This window comes from Eublepharis macularius, chromosome 6 (genome assembly GCF_028583425.1).
Source record: "Eublepharis macularius isolate TG4126 chromosome 6, MPM_Emac_v1.0, whole genome shotgun sequence".
NCBI lineage: Eukaryota > Metazoa > Chordata > Lepidosauria > Squamata > Eublepharidae > Eublepharis > Eublepharis macularius.
In genome coordinates, this window is record NC_072795.1 from 88,202,894 (window position 1) to 88,227,999 (window position 25,106).

Here is a 25,106-nt window from a genome sequence, read left to right on the forward strand (position 1 = left end):
TTTCAAACGAAATGGTGACTACACTAATTTGGAGGATCACATGTAGAGTATTCTCCCCCACATTCGTAGTAAAATGTAACAACTAAAATAGGCTTGTTTGAGGGCGAGTTTGTTCTAAACACAAGAACAATTGCATGAGGGAGTTGCATTCATTGAGCATTCAGAAAAGATGGTCACTGGTGGTAGGTAGGAGATAAAGTTCACTGCTGCCTTTTGCAGAGCTACAGGTTCCCCACAGTGTGGCTTTTGAGACATCATGCTAAAATCTCTTCCCAGTGGCCACATCTAAAAGATTCCTTGAATAGATGCCTAGATTTTCAGTTTTACATGAGAACAGGACATAACTTTAATTACTTTTACTTACTTGCATCTTTGTTGTGGGATTGTTGCAACACAACATGTGTTATTATGAGACTACATGGATGGTATCTTGGGGAGAATCTGAATTCAGTCCTCAAGCCCACAGTTTTCCATCCTGAAATCCAATTTCACACACACACACACACCACCTCAAAAGTTGGTATTTCAGCAATTTCAACTCAGTGGTATCCAATGGAGAAGAATACCTGTATATTATCTGCATAAAATTGTTTCACAGTATTTGGTTATCCTGCCTTTTCTCTGAGTTGGAAGATATAAGCAATGACAAATGTGATGACTACTTTTTTTAAGGAAGACAAATTTTTGTTCTCCAGTTTTTCAGAAGATCATATACATGTAAATATTGACCTGTAGAATCCAAAGATATCCTTCAGCACAAGACCTCTAATTAGAATACTGCAACAAGGGGATGTAGTAAGGCATCATCAGTATATATTTTACTACTACTACTACAGTCGGTTTCTGTTTAGGGGCAGAGTAAGATTGCAGGATCTGTTACACTGCAGAAAGTAGCCTATACTTCTGGCGTCTCTGGCCAGCTCGCTGCCTGAACCTTCGGAGTGACAGGCTAATGGGCTGCTTTCCAAATTTCTCCATGATCTCTTTGATTCGTGCCAAGTTGGTTTTGCTGATAGTGAAGTCACACCGGGTAGCTCCCATGTCATAGCCTACAGCACAGTTTTTGGTGGAGGCAGTGTAGCCCTCTGCTTTTGCAGTGACCACGTATTCTCCTGGGTTTAGAAGGCGCCAATAATCTCCATCCGTTCCTATTAAAGAATTAAAGAAAAAATATAACACATTTTTTTTCTTTGCCCTAAATTGTCACAGTGATATCTCAAGGCAATTCTTTCCTTGCACACTAATTATTTTTTCTGGGAGTGAGAATTCTCTCCAAGACTGAGCTACAACCCTGGAGGTTTTTAATATATGCCCTCAGTGTGCAGCATGATCACGTATTCCACGCATTTGCCTTTTGCTCAAGGCTTATGGGACAGACAAGACTAGTTCCAGCCATGCCTCTCCCAGAGAACAACCAATGAGATCTGGTGGAACACTGGAGATAGTGACAGTTGAAAGTTCATTGGAGGATCAGTTAAGGCAGTTACATGGGGAGAAGGTTTTGAGGCTGCTGAGAAGAAACGGGAGAGATATTGCTGCCTGTTGACACCTGTTCTGATATATAGTAATCATACCCTGTTTAACCACAATATATCTTATGTGTTTTAAAATTATTTACTCCATTTTTTTTCAAAAAAAGAAGAGGCTGTCTGTTATGGATGCACTATTTACATGGTGTCCTGCCCTGATGAGTATTGTATTGTGAATACATAATATTAAATACTGTTTCATAAAAAAAAGTCATTCAATCCAGTGTTCTGTCTTATAAATAAAAAGTTATTCTTGTTTTGGTTTTAATCCTGGCTGTCTTGAAATTATTGGCTGAGGAGAAATAAAACACACACACACTCTGGTCACAACAAATGGGCCAAATTTAATAAGTGGTGGTAGGATATATAGGAAAAATTAAACACTAAGTTCTCTTTCCCCAATAGCTCTGAGCAGTAGCTGGACAAGGGGAAGTAAATATATGTAGCTGGCTGCCTTTCTGGTAGAGCCCTGGGAAGAGGAGAGAGAGGACCCTGTGGGTTGTGCTTTTAACTGCCTGTGAAGCCCCAAACCTGTATAGAGAGTTTTATTATGGTTGTCAGTGTGTAAGGCGGTTGCAGCATATTTTATAAGCTTTGTATTTTCCCTTTCGTGACTGGTGGGAATGGTCCAATAGTCTTTAAAAGTAATTTTCTTTTTGAAGAAAAAAGTCTGAAAAGTATAGTGTCTTTTTGCAATAATACCAATAAGAAAATGAACAAATTGAACAAGTATTTTATGCATGCAGAAACTAATATGCATGCAATACCTCAAATCCATCTCTAAACTATACAAGACTGCTTTTCCCCAGGTCTCCTTGTAAAACTGATTTGAGCCCATACCAAGGACAGAAGATCATGAACTCCAGGTACTGGAAAGGCCAGTTGCCTATTGCTATCAGAGACATGTATCACTTTGAACATCAGTGAGAGGAAGTCAGTCTCAGCCAGTGTCTACATAGACAGAGGGATGGAATGTTTGAGCTTTAAAAAAAAATCTGTACAAATTTTCTCATGAAAAGCTGAACTTGGTCACTCAAATAAATTATACTAAATAAGCAAATTTTGCTGATATGCATAATTTATTCTTCACCTGCTATTTATGGAGAGGAGCCAAAGGAGACTGGTACTGAAGCTTTATTTCTCTTGGACAGTGGAACTCAGCTTTCTCTGTGCTTTTGGAAACTGTACCACAGTTAAAAGGTATCATTGCATCTAAAAATACTAGAAACTCAAGCCAGTTTGGTATAGCAGTTAGAGTGTTGGATTAGGATCTGGGAGACCCAGGTTTGAATCCCTGCTCTGCTCACTGGATGACCTTGGGCCTGTCACACTCTCTCAGCCTAACCTACCTCAGGGTTGTTGTGAGAATAAAATGCAACAGAGGATGATGATGTCAGCTGCTTTGGGTACCCATTGGGGAGAAAGAAGGAGTATACATGAAGTAAATAAATAAATTAAAAAGGAAGCTTATATCCAAGGATTCTTCAGAGAACACATTTCAGACACTACTGTTTCATACCAGCATGATTTGTTTGTGTACAGTTAATGGGTGTGAGTAAAGTACCACCAAGTCACTGACAACTTCTAGCAACCCTGTGGAGTTTAAGGCGAAAAATGTTTTATTTATTTTTATTTAATTGTATTTGTATTCTGCCCTCCCCACGAACAGGCTCAGGACGGATGACATCAGTTAAGAACACAGTCACAACAATAACAACAAAAGTCTAAAATTCACAAAAAAAAAAAATTTAAAATCTCAATTTACATAATAAATAATAGGCAAATACCAAGAGGCAACAACCACAGTATAACTCCTACTCAGGGGTCATTTCCTAGAAAAAGAACTGCAGGAACCCATTAGCATATTTCATTAGCATATGCCACACCCCCTGACATCACCAGAAGTATGTCAGAAGGCACCATCCCCCCCTTAGGCAAGCAGAAGAGCAGAATGAATTCTAAGCTGCTTACGTTCCTTTGGAGCCCAGCCCCACTCGACTTGCACTTACTCACTCATTTTCTCCCCCCCCCCTCACGAGTCACAAATGAAAATAAAGCAAGCAGCAGAGCAGAATGAATTCTAAGCTGCTTATGTTCCTTTGGAGCCCAGCCCCACTTGGCTTGCACTCACTTACTCATTTTCTCTCTCTCTCTCTCTCTCTCCTCCCCCTCACGAGTCACAAATGAAAGATGGGTTCATGCCCATCTCTATATCTATGACTTCTAAGAAAAATAAAGGCTGCTTTTTAACAAGAGTTCTACACTAGCTAACTTTTTTTTTTGCATCTGCATCTTTGGAACTCTAGTGCAAGGAAATGTAGTGTGCAGTGACTAGGCAGTCCCTTTCTTGACATGTGTCCCTATGATGCCATGCCCCAGCATTTACAGGATCTTTTTGCAGAGTGGGCAGCAGCTCTGGTGGCATTTACAATCAGTTCCAGCTATCAGGATGCTTCAACTGAAACCAGGACTGATTATTTATGCCAACAGCAACTGCTAGCCTCAACTGTCTAGCATCATTGATGCTTCAGAAAGGCATAAAAGTGTGAAAGACAGCTCATTTTCAATTGCATATGAAGTAATAATTGAAGGGTGATAGTTATCAAGTAATAATATTTAAAAAGTAGAGGATATTTGCATTATGAGATCATTATTTTAAATGTCATGGCACCACTTCTCCAGATTTTGCCCTGAGAGTATCTACACAGAATCAGTCTTGGAGGGGAAACTATTTTACCTCTACCAAAGATGTTTGTGACAAATTCAACCATAGCCAAGATTCATGCGTAAACCAAACCATCAGCAAAAAAAGGAGTGCAAAATAACTAATACAGATTTATGGGTTTGGAACAGAATTCTTTTCCGGCCCATGATCTTTCTCTTGACTTGTTCTTTGGCATTCTGGAAACTGGTGGGATTGAATCTAGGGCTTTAAATACACGTAAAACACGTTTTAATATTGATCTAAAGGTTATAATTGTTTTATCTTCTAGTTTTTTGTAGAGAAAGAAGTGTACAGACTCTCCTTCACCTACCCTTGATTGATGCCTTCCTCTCATACTTTATACCAAATAAGGCATGACATAGGCTGTCATGGAAATATATGTGAAAAATATAAAGGAAAAGTTCAAAGACCTGGTTTACATTTGTTTTGAGCATAGATTATTGCCTAGATTTTGAAATAAAAACATCACAATATGCTTGATACCTAGTGGAAAGAAATTATTAACATTCTTAAACACTTGCTAGGAAAATACAAAAGAAAGATCCATACAATTTGCATAGATCCAGAGCAGTTAGCCGTGTCAGTCTGTAGTAGCAAAATAGTAAAGAGTCCAGTAGCACCTTACAATTTGCAGCAATTGTAAACTTCCATTGACTAAAGACATTACGATATTTATGACCTACTCTGCCCTTCCATAACAGTTTTTTCCCTGCCTGCAAAACAGAAGTGTCAGCCTAATCTATAAACCTATTAAACTTGAGTGCTTGGTTTCAAGCCTATTGATTTCAATGAGACTCAACTAGCTGAAATTTGTGGATCTGGCTGCAAATTAGTTTAAAGACCAGTTTAATATTGGCCACAGTCACACACAAACAGAGATTTTGGGTGTTGGAACTATTATTGTCCAGGTAATACTCATCAGTATAAACTCAGTTTAACTACTGTGAAATATGATGTATAAAAAAGAATTAGGATAATTTAGATGTTTCTCACTATGCCTTAGATATACAAAGATTGCTTACTACTTAACACAAGTTGAACAGATTCGATTTGGAGGAGCTTGTATTATTTCTTTCTTTGTTTAGTTATTTATATTCCACTTTTCTCTCACTGGTTACCCAAAGCAGCTTACAACATAATTCTTAGGTCCTAAGATGTTCAGGAGAAAGGGAAGCATATAATTAAAAAAAAAACACCTCTTCTTCCATTTTATCCTCACAACAACCACCCTGTGAGTTTGGTTAGACTTAAAGAGAGTGACTGCCCTAAGGTAATTTAGTAAGATTCCATGACAGAGTTGGGATTTGAACCCGGGTCACCCAGATCCTAGTCTGACATACAAACCACTACAATTACACTGATTGTCATTATCAAAATGTAAGCGAATAATACTTTTAAATGAATGGCTTCTTTATAAGTAGGAAAAAATGAAAAGTCTATTGCAGTCAACAATCCTTGCAGTAGGACATTTCCAAATGTAAATAGTTGGTTTTAAATTATTATCTACATGTTGAGTTTAAGGGAGAGGGGGTTGCCTGTGAAACCCATAATTTATTATATAGTTTACTTGGGAAAGCCTGCTGAGAGCACTTGTCAAGGGTTGCTAGGATGTAACATTATATAGAAACATAAACACAGCATCTCTCACAGGAAGAGTCATTTTCACACTCATGACACTGTTACTATTTCTTGCTGTGCCCATGGGTAACTTTCAAAGCTATGCGCTGCTATAAGAAAAGGTAAGTTAGAGGAAAAGACTGCAATTTTTGAGAAATGTTGGGGTATTTGTGCTAAAATTGGCTCACATATGGTATGCTATATATATGAGGATTAGAAATGTGACTCAAATATGCTATAATTCTGTGTAGCATCAGTTAAAAAAAAGCTGAACGGTGCCTAGAAACTGTACAGTGCACCTCACAGTGACTAACCAAAAGAGATTTCCTGTAGCATAGTGGTTAAGGGGTTGGGTTGCGAGTCAGCAGGCTGCTGGTTTGACACCCACTACTGTCATGAACTCAGCAGATGGTCTTGGTAAGCCACTCCTCGCAGGCCCAGCTTCCCAGTCGATTGTGGGAATAATAACACTGACTTTGTTCACCACTGTGAGTGGGCTGGGCACTAATCTGTCTAGAAGAACAGTATATAAGAACACTGTTGTTATTGTTCAAGATGGGTAACCATGTTAGTCTGTCTGTAGCAGTAGAAAAGAGCAAGACTAACAAAATTTGTAGTAGTATATGAGCTTTCATTAGTCACAGCTCACTTCTTTAGCTTCACTTCACAAAAGCTCACAATACAACAAATTTTGTTAGTCTTATAGGTGCTACTGAACTCTTGCTCTTTTCAGTTGTTATTGTTATTAAAAGCCAACCATTATTGAGTTATCAAGGAGACTTTCCACAGGAATGAACTTGAGTCATCTTGCCCAGTTATAGGCTCTGCATATCCCTCATACGTTTGGACCACTAAGTAGGTCGCTCAGTATTCTAATACAGATTTAACATCAAAACATGAGTACTTTTAAAAAGGAGCAGCAAACTGCTACATTAATATTTTCCCAATATGTGGTACCTGGAAGTGGTTCAGGAATAGAGATAGGCACGAACAGCAATACGAACAAAAAAAGCCACGAACAGCCCAATCTGCAGTTCGCTAACAAGGTGTTCGGAAGGCCCCATTCTAAACAAACAGGTGGTCGTTGCAAGCATCATTCATTGCTGTTCCTTGCTGTTCGTCAAGCCAGACAGTTTGGCACCTGCAATCAATTCCCTTGGCAACTTAGGCAGGGATTGTCTGAACTCCTGCTGTTGCCCTGGAAACCCCAATCTGAGCCCAATTTAGCTTGACAGGCAGGTCTTCCTTTCAAGTGTGGAGCTCCAAATTTGTTACAACAAGGGAGCAAAGATCAGCGGGGAGGGGGGCTCCCATCTCTGACTTTGCAGACAGCGGAGAGGGAGAGAGACAGTTGCTGTTGGCTTTTTGATAGAGTGCATTGGAGCTTGAATTTTCTTTGTGTGCGGTGGGATAGGGATCTATCCCTTCAAGTTTCAGGGCTGCTGCCAGGGTCTGGGCCAAGCTATTATTTATTATTGCTACCTTTCCTGCTGCCTGGTCAGGCAAGGTTTCTGGGAGCAGTGCGGTAGGGATCTACCCCCTCAAGTTCCAGGGCTGTTGCCAGGCTCTGGGTCCAAGCTATTATTTATTATTGGTACCTTTCCTGGTGCCTGCTCAGGTCAGAATTCTGGGAGTGGTGCAGTAGGGATCTTGACCAAACTTGGTTGATGGCTGGAGGAGAGCCTGCTGGCCCCCATGAACAGCCAACTACGAACATGTTTGTGAACAGGGCCATGTTCGTGGTTGTTCATGAGTCCATGTTCATGGATGGCAACGAACAACGAACTTTGTGTTTGGGTTTTTTTTCTGTTCATGCCCATTTCTATTCAGGAGACCAAAAATTCACTTGATTAAGGACGATAGTGAGACTTTATGGTCCATTAGAAGTATTGGCTTAAGTCTCTGGCCATTAGTAAACTGAGATGATAGTGAGAAGGTAGAATTAGGTAGTCTACTCTTGACTAAAAATTCCATAGCCAGACATTATTGCATGAAGCACCTTAGGTAGTCAGCACCTGTCATCTCAAAATAGTGTGATGGGTAAAACTAACACTCCTTGATGCTAGAGGTCAATTTAACTGGCTCTTAGTTGAAGACAATGAATAGATCACAGACTACTAATAAGTCAAATTATTCAACAAATTGGCCAAACATATTTCGGTGGTCCATGCCAAAATTCAAAAACTGAAAATATACACAACATTTTGCTGTTTCATATTGTTTTGCTGTTACATATTGTTGCTGTTTTCAGATTGTTACAGTAAACACAAATCCAGAATTCTTAGACATGTGAAAAAAAAATGGATTCAGCCACAGATTTTTTTAAAATACTGACAGCCAACAGTCTCCCGCTGGGTTGCCACCATGCCCCCCCCAACACAATAACAGTGTGGAAAAGTGTGCAGAGGAGCACCTATTTAGGAGGTCTGTAAAATCAAATCATTTTGTTCACTTTGCTTGAAACTTAGGGGGGCTTCAGATTAGAGGCAGGACTCTGCTCTGTGAAATTTTGGTGCAATTATCTTTAAAAACAGCTGCACTAGACCCTCAAACTGGTTCCTCCACTGAAAATAATGGCCCTGAAATTCCAGATCCTGAAAAAATATGGATTTGAATACTGAACCAATACTGTCCTACTCCCAAACCAGGAATAAACAGTAAAGATGTCATCCCCAAATCCTAGATACAAAATTCTAACACATTTTTCTCAGACTACATCCATAAAACATATTCTGCCTCTAGCTTGGCAGATACAGGCTACTAGACTTCTATTTGTCATGCTTAGGTTCATGCCCCACCCCCGTATTGCCAGGGAATGCATTCTGATGCACAGTATTAGTTGTTGTGGTGACCCATTCATCCAGTTATCAAATGGCCCATTAATTAAGTTGTGTCCTTTTAAACTCAATGTTGACTGTGTTTTGGTTATCGTGTCCCCGTTTTCTTGTAATTCAGAGCTGAACAGTTACCTGTGCGGATGTCATGGTTAACACCTTCTACAGAAATAATGGCATTTGGAATTCCCTTTCCATGTAGATCTCTCACCAAGCCTTTAATGCCACGGTGTACCTGTTGGTAAAATTAAATTCACACATTTATAAATAATAAACATTAAATAGAAGAATCCTGCAATTTCCAGTCATGCATATACATATAAAAACCAAGGAGTAGACCCAGCCCCTGCATTGAGTAAAATCTGAAGCCTTCTTCTACCAAAGGAGTTTAAAAGGAGAAAGATTTATGCGATCTGAAGGGAAACCAGAGTATTACCAAAGGAGTTTTTTCCTCTGAATTAAGTAGCTCTTCTTCCAATATTTATAAAAGAAACATATACTTTTCCCTATTGCTATCATTCACTTCTGGGTAAAACAGGTCATAAGACCCCTCTTGCTCTTGATTTGCCAATGACGCCCTGATCAGAATGCCAGGAAAGTTGCATTCTGATCAGTAGGGAGGTTCTGCAAAATTTCAGAATTTCACTCAGAGGCAGAAAATGTCTTCCCAAGCCTTCCTGTCTTCCTGATGGAGTACCCCCCTGGGGTGCACAACATAAAACAGCTACAAGGGCTGAAGTTACAAAAGGGTTCCTGAATTTCTCTTTGAAAGGAACGAGAGAAACGAAAGAGAAATCTTGCCCTTAAAAAAGAGAATAAGAGGAATCTATGACTATCTAAAAAGTGGATTTTGGAAAAAGAAATTCCCTACCCCATAACAACCCTTCTGTTCCTAAACTTGTACAGAGAGCCACCTGCAGCTTTCTGCACTTTCACTTCCTTTAGATCCTATGCCTTTCTCTCACTTCTCTGTGTAACTGATGATCATGTATGCACTAAACACTGAAAAAAGCTGTCCTGACATTAATATATGTTAAGTTGCATAAATAGTACTTTTTGTGGTATTTGAACAATGCAATGAACATATGTACAAAAAACAGTCATACTGCCAAGAATGTTTTTAGTGATGTTTTATCAAAACACATGTATGTGCTGATAATGCTGAGGAGAAAATTTGCATATAAACTAAAGAAACTGAAATTTATGGCAAATTCCACATGATTCAATTGCAAAATTAATTTTAAATTGTTTCATATTTAAACCCAAATTAAGGAGGAGTGGAACAGTAGAGAGAGAATGATAATGGAATAGTTAATATCTGCTGATTTCTGTCATTCCCATATTGCTAGGGACCCCAGGTCCCCCAGTGGGGTTGGGAGTTCCCCTGCTCCCACCCACCCCCACACACCACTCACCTGGCTGTGACACATGGGGGAATAAGCCCCTTGGGTGCACCCCCGTTGTGGATCAACAACATCACTCCCGGGAATGACATCATTGTGCTGCCCTGGGAGCGCTAGTGTGCTTCACAGTGGGCCAATTTGGGCCCCAAACAGCCAGTTCCTTGTTCCAGGAAGTGGTGTCATTGCATCATCTTGGGAGAAGTTGGTGAGTACCAGTACCTCCCCCTTGCACTGGGAGGGTGAGGAGATCTGGCAACTCTACATATTGCATTTCTTCCCTTTAGAGGACACATTTATCCATGTCTTCCAAAAACAATGAGAAATGCCCACAGAATTCTAGATCCTGCCCCACTGAAACTATTTATTGTGGCTATTTTTTTAATGGGATCTACCAAATGTTTACCCTTCTTGTTTTTTGTTATTGGGGCTTGATCTTTGACATATTAGTCGAAGTAAAGGGCATATAATACAAGGCATATATGTATGTATGTAAACAGAATCAGTTATATAGCTCTGTGAATAATATAAGCTTTGAAATACCACGGTCAACATAATACTAACCTCAGAGGCATGAAAAGCTATTAAATCTGCTTGTTCATTCTTAGACTTGCCTTTATCTAGATTTATGGGATCCAGATAAAATAGCTAAAGCAAAAATTAAATAACTACTTCACTTTATTTAAAGAATTTTTCTCATCCATGACACTTGTTGAGATGTTAAAATACATTTTACTAATAACAACTGAAATAGCCTGATTTAAAAATTATCTGCCATTACTTCTGAAGGATACGGTCTCCTTCCTTTGTGCCAAAAAAACTGTTGACACAATCCAAATCCAGATAATAATTTGAAACCTCTCAAGGAATGAATCATGCACAGTTCAAATGCACCAAACAGAAGCCATCTGAGATCACAAGGACTGTGTGGAGGACAAGCAAACTCTAGAAAAGAAATGGTGTTCAAATAAATTATGCTTCTCTTCTTTAACAGTTTGTTTAAGGCTGCACAGTATTATATGGCAAAAGGGCACAAACTTCTAACGATAAGCAAGCGTCTATGCTACGGAAAATTGAATTGAATTTTCATGAATGTAGATTTTACACAGAAATATGTATGCTCACAGAGGTAGAAACTTCCTTGTTGATATATTTTTATAGCTATTGTGACTGACAGATAATGTAATGGACACTATCAATGCACTCAGTATTATTTTATAGGTTTTCTCTGGTTTTTCCCCCTTGCTGCACTGTTTCCAGGAGCATTCACACAACTTTGCTCTCTTTTTGTCCTGCCTTCATCATTTACCCACTTTGCTACAGAGTTTCCAAAACCTCATTTGGTGTGATCTTTTGGAAGAGGATGCAGTCAAAGTACCGTTGCAGCTGTGCAGGAAGAAAGGAGGGAATTTTTGCAACTCCTACACACAGCAGCAGCATTTTCTCTGCCTCAGTTCTCAGTGAGCCTATTAATTGGCGCCTAGTTATTATTAATATGTAAACTACTTTTAAGCATCCTTTCTACCCAACTTAGGGTCTCTACTAGGTAGCAAACAATAAACATTAAACACAGAGAGAGAGACGTATTTATATTTAAAACAAGACATGAGTGAAAAGGAGGGCTAGTGAGAATCAGTAAGGGAACTCCAGACAAAACAAAAAGTCTCCATTTGCAGGCAGAAGACAATGATAAAAGGGCATAGACAAATTTTCAAGGGGAGGGAATTCCATAGTTTTGGTGCCACAATTAAGAAGGCTTTTGGGTTGCCTTGCCACCATAGAGTGGCATATCCTCAGATGGTAGGACACCCAAAGCAAGGTCTCTGAAGATCACTGTAGTAGTCAAGTAGGTTCATATTAGAGTAGGTTATCATTAAGGTATGCTTGCTCCAAACTCATAGATCCAGAGGAGTTAGCCATGTTAGTCTCTAGTAGCAAAATAGAAAAGAGTCCAGTAGCACCTTTAAGACGAACCAACTTTACTGTAGCATTAGCTTTTGAGAATAATAGATGCATTTGACGAAGAGAACTGTGATTCTCGAAAGCTTATGCTACAGTAAAGTCTTAAAGGTGCTACTGGACTCTATTCTATTTCGCTCCAAGCTGCATAGGGCTTTAAATATCTGTACCAATTGTAGCTTCTGAAAATTCTTCAAGGGCAGTACCATGTACAGCAAACTGCAGTAGTCTAATCTAGATGCTATTAGGGCTTGTACCACCCTGGCAAGACCTTATTTGTTCAGGAAAGGCTGCATCTGGTTCACTATCCAAAACTGCTGAAAGGCACTCCTAGCCACAGCGACCTCCTGCTTTTTCAGCAGGAGGCCCAGGTCCAACAGCACCACAAAGCTATGAACCTGCTCTGAAGTTATGAACAGAAGACACTTGATGTATTATCGATGTATTGTCGAAGGCTTTCACGGCCGGAGTATGATGGTTGTTGTGGACTTTCCGGGCTGTATAGCCATGGTCTTGGCATTGTAGTTCCTGACGTTTCGCCAGCAGCTATGACTGGCATCTTCTGATGTGTAGCACCAAAAGACAGAGATATTTCATGTCACAGTGTGGAAAAGATGTTGGCAGGTCATTTATATCTACTCAGGAAGGTGGGGTTGGGCTGAGTCATCCTGTAAGAGTTTTCCAGGGTGTGGAATGCTAATGGAGGGAGGCTTCACTGTATCCTGAGGAGGTTCTTTTGCATATGGATTGGTGCTTGATATGCTAATCTTCTCTGCAGGGCTATTGTAGGGTATAGAGTATTTTGTTAGCCTGGTGTTTTTCAGGACTGGAAACCATGCTCTATCCATTCTTAAAGTCTCTTCTTTCTTGTTGAAATTGTGCTTATGCTTATGAATTTCAATGGCTTCCCTGTGCAATCTGATGAAGTAGTTGGAAGTGTTGTCCAGTATTTTAGTGTCCTGGAAAAGGATACTGTGTCCTGTTTGAGTTAGGCTATGTTCAGCCACTGCTGATTTTTCCGGATGGCCAAGTCTGCAGTGTCTTTCATGTTCTTTTATTCTTGTCTGGATGCTACGCTGTGTGGTCCCGATGTAAACTTGTACACAGCTGCAGGGTATGCGGTATACTCCTGCAGAGGTGAGGGGGTCTCTACTGTCTTTTGCTGATCGTAGCATCTGTTGTATTTTTCTGGTGGGTCTGAATACTGCTTGAAGGTTGTGCTTTTTCATAAGCTTTCCCATCTGATCAGTGATTCCTTTGATATATGGCAAAAACACTTTTCCTGTGAGGGGCTGTTTTTCCTTGGTTGTTTGATTTATCCTTGGTTTAATTGCTCTTCTGATTTCATTTCTGGAGTAGCCATTTGCTTGAAGTGTGTGGTTTAGATGATTAGATTCCTCATTGAGAAAGTGCGGTTCACATATCCGTCTTGCATGGTCTACTAATGTTTTTATTGTGCCTCTTTTCTGTCGAGGGTGGTGATTGGAGTTTTTGTGTAAGTACCGATCCGTGTGAGTTGGTTTCCTGTAGACCTTGTGACCTAACTGAAAGTTGCTTTGCGGATGTCCAAGGTATCTAGAAATGGAAGTTTCCCCCTGATTTCTTTCTCCATGGTGAAGTGTATGTTCAGGTGGATATTGTTGAGGTGGTTTAAAAACTCCATCAATTCTTCCTCACCATGGCTCCAAATGAAAAAAGTATCATCTACGAACTGGAACCAGACTGTAGGTTTGTGGGGTGCTAATTTTAGAGCTGTTTTTTTCAAAATATTCCATGTAGAAGTTTGCTGTAACTGGGCTGAGAGGGCTTCCCATGGCCACCCCATCCATCTGTTCATAGAATTCGTTATCCCATTGGAAGTAACTGGTTGTCAGACAATGGTGGAATAAGGCTGTTACATCCTCTGGAAAAATCTGATTAATAAGTGCAATTGTGTCTTTTACCGGAACCTTAATAAACAGGGATACAACATCAAAACTGACGAGTATGTCCTGTGGATTGAGTTTCAGAGAACTGAAGACACTTGAATTCCTGGGTCAATCCTTCCTCCCACCAGGAGCACCTCCATTTTGTCAGGATTTTTCAGCTTGTCACCCCTCATCGTTGCCAGAACTGCCTTCACACATCAGTTCATGGTTTCCACAAACTTCCTGGAATCTTCTGGAAGTGAATATAACTGAGTATCATCGGCTGACAACTGAACCTAAATCTATGAATTTCTTCAGGGCCTTCATGTAGATGTTAAAAAGCATGGAGGGCAATATGAAAACTTGTGGGAACCAGCAGGGCAGAGGCCAAAGTCTGAGCAGCAATCCCCCAGTACCACCTTCTGAAAGCTACCTCTGAAGTAGGACTGAAATCACCACAGAATGGTACCTCCTAGTCTTAACTCTGAAAGGCAGTACAGGAAGATACCACAATCAATGATACTGTAATCTGCTGAGAAGCCCAGAAGAATCAATAGAGGTATACTCCCTCAATCCATATCCTGGCACAGGTCATTTACCAAGGCAACCAAGGCTGTTCAGTCCCATAACTAGGCCAGGCTGTTGGAAATTATCTGAACAATCAACATCATTTGGGAATCCCTGGAGTTGTATAACCACCACTCATTCAATCACCTAACTCAAGAAGGGTACATTTGAGAATGGACAATATTTATTCAATTCACTAGGGTTCAGAGTAGCTTTCTTTACTGGTGGGCATACCACTGCCTATTCCAAGCCAGGGACAGACTGGCCATGATAGTCATCAGACTTTACCTGGTGGGCTGATGGCCTGGCCCTCCACCTGGGCTAGACCAGACCAGTGATGAGAAGGCTGTTGCCTGGTCAAGCCTCATGGCTTTCAGGGAAGGCACACCCAGGACTGGAAAGGCATACCTGGCCAAATCTTGTCCAGCACAGGGCTTGCTGGGCAATTAGGCAGGCTGCCACCCTCTCTCCTTTGGCAGAGCCATTGGGGGGGGGCTTCTCTTCCATGGCTGTCATGACCTGTAGGGCTTTCAAGGTAAGAGATGGTTTGCTATTGACAGCCTCTGCACAGTGACCCTGGACTGGTCTCTCACCCAAGTATAACCAGACCTGACCCTGTTTAGCTTCCATCCAGGTCAGGGTGATACATCAACAACCATTAAGACAAAAAAAAAAAGATTGAAAAGGCCTTCTATTGGCTGGAGGGGGCATTGAGGCAAGGAAAGTGTAGGAAATGTCATCATATAGATACTTGATTGCCAGTGTAAATGACTCTGCCTTCAAAGCAGCAGAAAATTGTCTGTGTGGGGAAGCAGCCTAGGAAAGATGCTCAAAACAGATTGTTTTCACAGAATTCAGCATCAACAGAAAATATTTTCTGAAGATTTTTACCATCCACTATGGACTGCTGGACATATATTGTGGGTTTTTTTCCAGAACTGTTGTTAATATTTCTATTTGTTCATGGTTCCTTGCTAAACTTCTTTTATTCCTGGCTCATAAGTGAATACAGTTTAATGAGTTTAGGTCAGGTTGGCTCTCAGATCTCACCTGATTCCCAGTTCTGACTAAATCACTAGTTACTTTGCCAAGACCTGGTTTTCTGAGACAATCTCAGGATTTGATCAGGATTTGAAAATGATGAAGTCCTGGTAACCAAACATAAAACATCCCAGTAAAAGAGAAGGGATTTGTTTTTAGTAGATTCATACAAGTGAATTGTTCTATTTCATACCTGCTCCATGAAAACAATAAGAGATTCTCGGTTGTTTTCCCACTCTTCCGGTAACTCACTTTCATGAGGATATTTATCACAGCCAACATATATAGATAGCTCAAAACAATTTGTATGTAGATAGCTAAAATCGTTTATACCTGTCAAGGCAATAAAAAAGATAAATAAAAATGAATGCAATAAAACCCACTACTTTTATTGAATCTAGAGGCTAGACATGATCATTTTTAATAATCAAATGTCCTAATACTCCAGTTAAAATGAATGCAATGAAAAAGCTTTTGGAGGAAATGCAGAGATTTTATAAAGACTTCAACAATTTAATTAAAATGAATTTATACAATATTGTTCCAGTACAAGTGTTATGAAAGTAGAATATTAAATTTAGGCTTAAAAATATGCCTTTGATGCTTGAAGCATAACTTTCTTTCCTTTTAATATTTTAACATTTATTTTCATTTTCCCCTGTATTTAATGCTGTTACAATGATTTCAATAACAGTATGCATGTACAGTAGATACAAATCTAACCAAAACCACCTTTCTCTTCTTCATAGCACTGATCTGAAATTCAAGATCCATTTTTCTTTGACTTGGGAGCCACCACAAACTGGAGCCAGCTCCAAATGCAAAAACCAGTCAAGTGAAAAATATTAGCAACAGTGCATCCCATTCAATAATGATCTTTTAAACATTAAGGGACAAGCTCTCCCTGATCTCCTCAAAGTTGTATGTGGAAGTCCTTGTGCCAGTATCACAGGTTTGAGTAACTGCTGAAATTTGGGTCTGATAGCACATTAACTATATAAGTGGCTTTTCATAGCAAAAAATAGCTTCATAAGAAGAATTTGGACATATTGTAAGAAAGGCCACTATTTATTCATTCTAAATTGCTTCCCCTTCCCCTCATAAAGTGACAGATGTATGTTTGGAAACGTGTTAGAATAAATGAGTTTACTGAGGATTTGGAGCAGAGCAACAGTAGGAAGGGAAAGGGTTAAGAAGCCCCTCCCATATTTAAATTCTCTGAGACACCTGACATATTTCATACTTATTTTAGCATCAGCTATAATGACAAATATTCACAATTGAAACATTTGATTAAGAATGGTACAGTCATGAGCAAACTTAAAACTCAGATGTATGTCTGTGCTATGTGACCTGGCTTAGATGGTTTGTGGAAGTTGGGCCTGAGCTGAAATAGTATCTGTATTAAGCTCATTCCAGATACAAGCCTTTGAAAACAGACATATGATGAACATTTAAGCTAGCTTTGTATTCAGGCATTTGTTGAGTACTTCGGGATCTGGATCAACTCCCCAAAGGTTTCCACTATTTTGATGACCTACCTTTTCTTTCTTTTCTTTCAAACTGGACCACAGTAGTCTACCATTACAGAGCCAAAAGGTAACCCACCACATGACTAAATTATTATTTTGTTTTAATAAAGTGCATTTTCCCAGAAACATTAAATTTACACATTCATTTATTAATATTCTTTATCAAAATAAAAACACAATTGAAGAGAAAGACAGAAGGAATGAAATATTTGCTTTTCTCTGTGGATTTTTTTGACAGCGGGGGATAAAAGTGCTTTGTTCATTAGCAAACTGAATTTCAAATTATAGAGGTTTTATACAAATGAAGCTGAACGATTCATTTATTTCATAATGACCAAAAATGAAAGGGGGAAAAAAGACACAACTAATATGTTTTGAGTGAAGGGAATGAAAAAATGGATCTTATTACCTTACAGCTTCAGTCAAGTATTTAATGAGCCCAAAGTACCTTCTGCATTCTGTGTAGGAGGATTATGTAACATAGATGTTAAGCTTGTTGATGGGGAAAGACTAAAATATCAGAGCACTGATGAAATATACTACTGCTCTGCTCTGGCCTTTTTCTTTATAAGTTTCCAGATGTTTTTGCCCACTAGTCTTATTCTAAGTAAATATTTTGAAAAAGGTAAATTATTTACTAAACTTTAACAGGTTTCTTTTAAAAAGAATGCTGCACCATGACAAAGAACAAACTGACATTGTTTCTGTCATTCCAAACACACCAAGGAAAAACCTGTTTGCTGTTTATATCCAGTCTCAAACGCTACAGGAATGTTGAAAGCTCACAGCATACAACACTTTCCCATTTTGTCTATGAATAAAAATGTCCTACCTAAATACAAGAGAACAAACAAGCCTATTCGTGGAACTTCATGCCACATGAGAAACATTTATTATACAGAAGTTCATTCATACAGAATCCTTCTGGATATTCAATTTTTGTAATTGATTGAAGGATCTTTCACCAAATTAACATGATACATGAGCTAGAGAACAAAGCTTTTGATATTTTGAAAAGCAAAGCAAAATTTCTTTTCCCAGTTCACACTTGTTTACCAATTGTTTCTGGTCTAGACATGTAGCAAAATGATGGAATCTGGGTTGGAGGGAGAGCAGAATGTACCACTTTAGGCCAATGTTTGGAAATAACAGTTCTAAATTCTTTCCCACACAGAAAACCCTAGGAAGTAAGGGATAGAAAGTTCTAATGAAGTCTGCTGCATGCTGTATTAATTTGCTGCCTGTGGGAAGATTCTTTTTTGATGCAGCAGAGCATTTGGAAATGAGATCCTTATACTGCAGCTTGGATAGCATTTATTTCCCTGACTCATTTCCACATCATCCTGTGGCATCTATAGTTCAAACCTCAGCGTTTTCTTTGGTGGGGGAAATTAGAAGACACCACAGTGATTAAAGGAGTTAAAGAGTTAAGAACACAAAAATAGAAATATGGACCAGTGCTTCTGCGCTGTAATTACTAGAACTTTCTTAAAAGATTCACCAAGAGTTGGCACTCCATTTCTCACATGCACTACAGTCTTTTATTCATTCATTCATTTATTTGTTAGACTTTTATCCCACCCTCCTCGCAAGCAGGCTCTGGATGGGTCACAACAATAAAATATAATTTACATTAAAACTTAAGTGGATGTGGAAAAACTGGAACTTTTATACATGGCTGGTGGTCGTGTGTAAAAATTCAAGCATTTTGGAACAAAATTGTAAAAAATTATAGAATCCATTGTGAAAAACTCAATCCCATACAATCCTGAAACTATAATTTTGAATAGACATGGGAACGATCCAAAAAAAATACCGATCAAGCTGTTCATGGATCCACGCTGGTGACGAGTCCAGATCACTGATCCACTCCGATCAAGTCCTGTTTCCGATCTGGGATCTGGGATCGGAGGGGCGCCCCCCCCCCACACACACACTTAGAGCAGATGGGGGGGAAAGTTTTTAACCCAGCGACGAGCCATCTCCCCTCAGTGAGGGGACGTTTTCTCACACACACACATACACGCACTTAGAGCAGGGGGGGAGTTTTTAACCCTGCAACGAGCCACCTCCCCTCAGGGAGGGGATGTTTTCTCTCTCACACACACACACGCACAAACTTAGAGCAGGGGGGGAGTTTTTAACCCGTCCCTGCCTCCAAATAGAGAGAGAGACACCCCGTCAACCAGTTTCAGCCAGCTTTTTTAAAAAAGCTGGGATAGAATCCTCCATCCAACCCAATTTTAAAAGCAAGCAGCCAGTCTTCCAAAAGCATATTTTAAACAGGAAGAAAGTAAAACCAGGATCCACACGGATCCTCGCGGATCCTATGGTTTTTTAAACAGGAAAAACACAAATGAAACATCAAATCACATACCAACTTCTTGCAAAAAGCAGGCACTGGGCTGAGAAGCCAGGAGGAGAGAGAGAGATCTCTTTTCAGTTAACTCTTTCAGCACTGAATGAACTCAGGAGAGGAACACAAAACAGCTTGATAGCTGCTCTCAAAGCAAGGGGTTTTTGAAAGAGTTAACACTGAGAAGAGCTTTTCCTCGCTAGGGGAAATATTATCAAGTTTCAAACAGAGCTCAGGCATTCCCCTGCCTCCGTTGCCAGGAGAACAGATTGTTGGCACCTGAATGTCTAGCTTCCCGGTCCTATCATGATTGCCCCGGAGTCCCGACTGCTGGATCGTTTGCCGTGGAAGACAATGATCCACCAGGTCATGATTGGGAGATTGCCATTATCGTGGGGTTTTTTTTATTGTAATCCAGATAGTGCCCATCTCTACTTTTGAACCTCTGGAGCTAATAGCTCTACTAATAATGGCTGCTAAACTTCTTATAGCACAAATGTGGAAAACCAACAAAATATCAACAATCACACAATGGACAGATAAAGTTTGGGACCTGATTGCAATGGACAAAATATCAGAACAAGTAGCCACAAATGACAAATGACAACTAGCCACAAATGAGCCTAAAGCATCCCTGACAAATAGTCATCCAGTATCTTCTTGAAAACTGCTAGTGAAAGGGAGCTCACCACACCTCCCAAGGCATCTGATTCCACCTTTGAACTACTCTGACCATGAAAAAGTTTTTCCTAATATCCTGCTGGTACCTTTCTGCATGTAATTTAAGCCAGCTGCTTCGAGTCCTATCCTCTGCTGCCAACTGGAACAGCTCCTTGCCCTCCTCCAAATGACAGCCTTTCAAATATCTAAAGAGAGCAATCATCCCCCCGCAATCTCCTTTTCTTCAAACTAAACTTTCCCAAGGCCCTCACCCTTTCCTCGTAGGATTCAGTCTCCAAATCCCTGATCATTCTTGTAGGTCTCTTCTGCACCCTCTCAATTTTGTCCACAGCCTTTTTGTATTGAGGCCTCCAGAAGTGCACACAGTACTCCAGGTGCAACCTGACCAAGGCAGTATAAAGAGGGACTATGACCTCCTGCTATTTCGATGCAATGGGCCTTTTGATACAATCCAAGACTGAGTTTGCCTTTTTTGCCACTGCGTCACACTGACTGCTCATATTTAGTTTACAGTCCACTCTTACTCCAAGATCACTTTCGCATACACTATACCCAGTAGTGTATCCCCCATCCTGTATTTGTGCTTCACATTTCTGTGGCCCAGATGTAATACTGTGCACTTACCTATGTTGAATTGCATCCTGTTCACAACCGCCCACTTCTCCAGAATATTCAGGTCCTGTTGAATTTTAACTCTATCTTCTTGGGTATTTGCTACTCCTCCCAATTTGGTATCATCAGCAAATTTAATGAGTAGCCCCTTTACCCCTTCATCCAGATCATTGATAAAAATATAGAAAAGTACTGGGCCCAAAACTGAGCCCTGTGGCACCCCACTGGACACCTCCCTCCAATCTGATGAAATGCCATTGACCACCACTCTTTGGATGTGGTCCTCTAACCACTTCCCTATCCACCAAACTGTCCTATAGTCCAGTCTACAGTTTTCCAGTTTACCCATTAGAATGTCATGGGGAACCTTATCAAAAGCTTTACTGAAATCCAGGTAAATCATGTCAACAGAGTTCACTCAATCAAAGAAGGAAACCTGGTTGATCTGACAAGATTTGTTGCGGACAAAACCATGTTGACTTCCCCGGATCACTAAGTGGTCTTTCAGATGCTTACACATCAATCCCTTTAAAATCTGCTCTAATATCTTCCCAGCAACAGACATTAGACTGACCGGCTTGTAGTTTCCCAGGTCATCCTTCTTCCCTTTCTTAAAGATTGGGATAACATTAGCTCTTCTCCATTCTTATGGCACATCCCCAATCCTCCAGGAGGCCTTGAAGATGATGGAAAGAGGCTCTGCAAGTTCTCTAGAAAGTTCTTTGAGCATTCTTGGGTGCACAACATCCAGCCCAGGGGATTTGTATTCATCCACACATATTTTACCCACTATATATGTTAAATTGCTTACAGCTATTGTGAATGCTCCCTTTCCTTATCTTGGATAGTTTTGAGTTTTGTATAGAAATGCTATAAATGGTACCTCTTGCCTTTCATGATCTTTTAACCCATTCCTTGTATTTCCTTCCTTTGCCATGTAAATATTCTTCTAGCTAAGGTTTCACTTCATGGAGCTGATGACGTGTGTTCTAACCCATGAACACTTATGATTCAGTAGATTGGTTAATCTTTAAGGTGCCACATTGTATTTTGATTAAAAACTTATTGCTAACATGGTGCACATGAGTTAAATGTACCAGGAGTTGCACAAAATTACAGCTTGATTGAGCACATGCTGTATAAAAGCTGCTCTCATTCAATTATCTCTCAGCTAATTCTCTCATATTCGTTAATCTCAACTAGTTCCAATGTATGTCAAAGTAACTAGATGGAAACAGGAAAACTGGAAGCAATGCATTAGAACTAGACATGGGCATGAACCGCATTACGAATGTAAAAAACCCTTGAACCGCCCGATTTTCTGTTCGCGATCAGGCGGTTTATGATTGTCCACGGCCAACGAACCAGCATTCGTTAGAGGCACGGTTTGGTGCGTTCTTCCGTGGTTCATGAAGCCAGACAGTCAGGCACCATCAATCAATTCCTTTGGAAATGGAGCCGGGGGAATGCCTGAACTCTGTCTGCACTCCTTCTGTCGCCCTGGAAACCTGAATGGAAGCCCAGCTTACCTTCCTTCCAACTATGGAGCTGCAAAGTGGTTACAACCTGGGAGAAGGCACCTGGGGAGGGAGGGGAAGGGGTGTTCTATAGCCATGGGCACTCCAATCTCATCCCTGATAGGCAGCTCTGATGGCCATCCACAGACCTCCTGCATTGCTCAATGGGATCTGTGCTTATAAATAGCAGTGGGCTCCCAGGCTGGGTTTCACTTTCAGTGGCCAGACCCCCCACACCCTGAAGGAAGGAGGCACGCCGCCGCCTCCCTGTGCCCACCAGGCCCGGCGGCCACCATCAGCACCCACCTTCCAGCCTGGTGGGCAGGCACATGAGGGGTGCTGCCAGTGAGCGGCCAGACCCACTGCCCCCTGAGGGGAGGTGGCGCACCTTCGAGTACACCCATTGTACACTGGGCCAACGTTAACCAGTGGCTCTAATTGTATCGAGTGGGAGTTTCCTGGGGGCCTTGGATTGGAGAGTGTATAACTCCAAGATCCCTATTGCAAACTTGACCAAACTTGGGTAATGGCTGGAGGAGAGCTTGTTAAACACTCCCTGGGAATATGGGCTCTCTAATTCCAACAGGGGCCATTCTGACACCCATGAACCACGAACCACGAATGAGTCTGGCAATGGGAAAAGTTTGTTGTGGTTTGCTGGTTCAGGTTCATCGTTGGCACTGAACCATGAACCGCTGGTTAGTTAAATTTTTTTGGGTCGTGACCATGTCTAATTAGAACCTTCTCTTATACAGGGATCCAAAGTATATCACAGAAACAAGATGCCAATTGTTAAAAATAATTCAGAGTACCATATTCTGTAAAACTAATTTGATGAACCAAATCCAATGAAATAATTGCTTCTAAGAAATTAGTACTTAGCCTTGGCTAAAGCAAGGTCTTCATTGTTAAATAGAAATATAGCTCTGTTGGATCAATTCATAATCAAGTTTACACAGCACTTTACAAAATTAAAGTTATAAATTCAGTGATCAGACTGTCAATTCTGCATTTAGAATATATAGAATAAGCAAAAAAAATGGGCATACTTATACCAAGGCTTAAAAAATACGCAAAGAACATTAATAAAAATCCATCACTTCAGAGTGAAAAACAGAATGAAAAACACCCATTGGTATGCGGTCTCCCACAGAGGGCAATAATCTTCCCGATGTTGTTTAACATCTAGATGCGTCCCCTCACCCAGATGTAGAGCTTTTAAGCATGTAACTGGGTGGCTGAAACAGTCAACTGAAATTGAACCCTATGAAGACAGAGATTCTGCACTTGGGTCATGGGCTATTGGGTTTGGGGATCTGGCTCCCAAGCCTCAATGGGGTGCTGCTTGTGCCCTTTCCAATGGTTAGAAGTCTGGGGGTATCCATGATGCCTCTTTGTCAATGGAGGCTCAGGTCACAGCAGTTGCCATACCTTCCTTTTTTTAATCTGCATCAGGCCAGGCAACTTGCCCCTTATCTTTCGACCCATGACCTAACAACAGTGATTCAGGCAATAGTCACTTCCAGATTAGATTATTGTAACTCACTTAATGCAGAACTTCCCTTGGGCCTGATGTGGAAATTACAACTGATCCAGAATGCAGCTGCACGTATCCTTACAGCTACACTGTATAAGACACATATAACACCAGTTTTGTACCAGCTGCACTGGCTCCCGGTGGAGTTCTGGATCAAGTTCAAGGTTTTGGTTTTAACGTATAAAGCCCTTAGCGGATTGGGACCAGCAGGTATGCACCTGCGGGACCACCTCTCATCATATGTTCCCTGGAGGGTGCTCCATTCAGCCAGACAAACAACTGCTGGTGGTCCCTGGCCCCGAGGATGCTCGCCTGGCCTAAACCAGGGCCAGGGGCTTTTTGGTCTTGGCACCAACCAGGTAGAATTCTTTCGGTCAGAACACAGGCCCAATGAGTTTTACTATCCTTCCACTGGGCCTGCAAGACAGAGATGTTCTGCTAGGCATATGGTTGAGACCAAGGCAGAGGTGAGCTCCTCTGCTGGTCTCCTGTATAGAGGGATAGAAAACAAAAACCCTCACCCCCCAGTTTTCTTCACCAATATATTAATGTTGTCTATCACCCCATCTCAGGGGATAGTTTTGGTCAGGGTTGAGCAATATGGATTGCCACTAAAATTTATTGTGTAAACTGGTTTTTATGTTTTTAATGTTGATTTTATTGTAAATTTATTTATCTACGTTGTGATCTGCTCTGAGCCCATTAGTGGGGAAAGTGGATAATAAATCCAATAAATTAAAATAAAATAAAATAAATCATTGCATCCAGCTCAAAAGAAACTTCTTATGGTTCAGTGTTATAAGATTATGTTATAAAATTAGCCGCTACTATTTAAAATTATTATTAACATAGAATAAACTTTTATGTGCTGAAACTGTTTATATATTAACAAAGTGGATCAACAGTGCTTAGGCACCTGAGCTTATTCATTTATTCAGGACTTTTGCCTTTAAATATTTATTTAATCCAACCCTTCCTCCAAGGAGCTCAGGACTAGAAATGGGCACGAACAGCAATACAAACTCAAAAAAGCCATGAACAGCCCAATCTGCTGTTCGTGAACAAGCTGTTTGTGAGGCCCCATTCTAAACAAACAGGTGATCGTTGCAAGCCTCGTTCATTGCTGTTCGTCAAGCCAGACAGTCTGGCACCTGCAATCAATTCCCTTGGCAACTTAGGAAGGGATTGTCTGAACTTTGTCTGAACTCCTGCTGTTGCCTTGGAAACCCCAATCTAAACCCAATTTAGCTTGATAGGCAGGTCTTCCTTTCAAGTGTGGAGCTCCAAATTTG

General features: G+C 40.5%; 1 protein-coding gene across 1 annotated transcript in view; it reads right to left on the reverse strand.

The window, feature by feature from the left end:
• Window positions 1–671: 671 nt before the first annotated feature.
• The window catches only part of CPXM2 (carboxypeptidase X, M14 family member 2), a 148,135-nt gene continuing 123,700 nt past the window's right edge, over window positions 672–25,106 (reverse strand). Inside the window, exons 12-14 of the mRNA XM_054983055.1 lie at window positions 15,773–15,912; window positions 8,841–8,940; window positions 672–1,148 (exon numbers count right to left, since the gene is read on the reverse strand). Coding sequence (XP_054839030.1) covers window positions 877–1,148; window positions 8,841–8,940; window positions 15,773–15,912 — 512 coding nt within the window. The 3' untranslated portion in view covers window positions 672–876. The remainder of the gene's footprint in view (window positions 1,149–8,840; window positions 8,941–15,772; window positions 15,913–25,106) is intronic.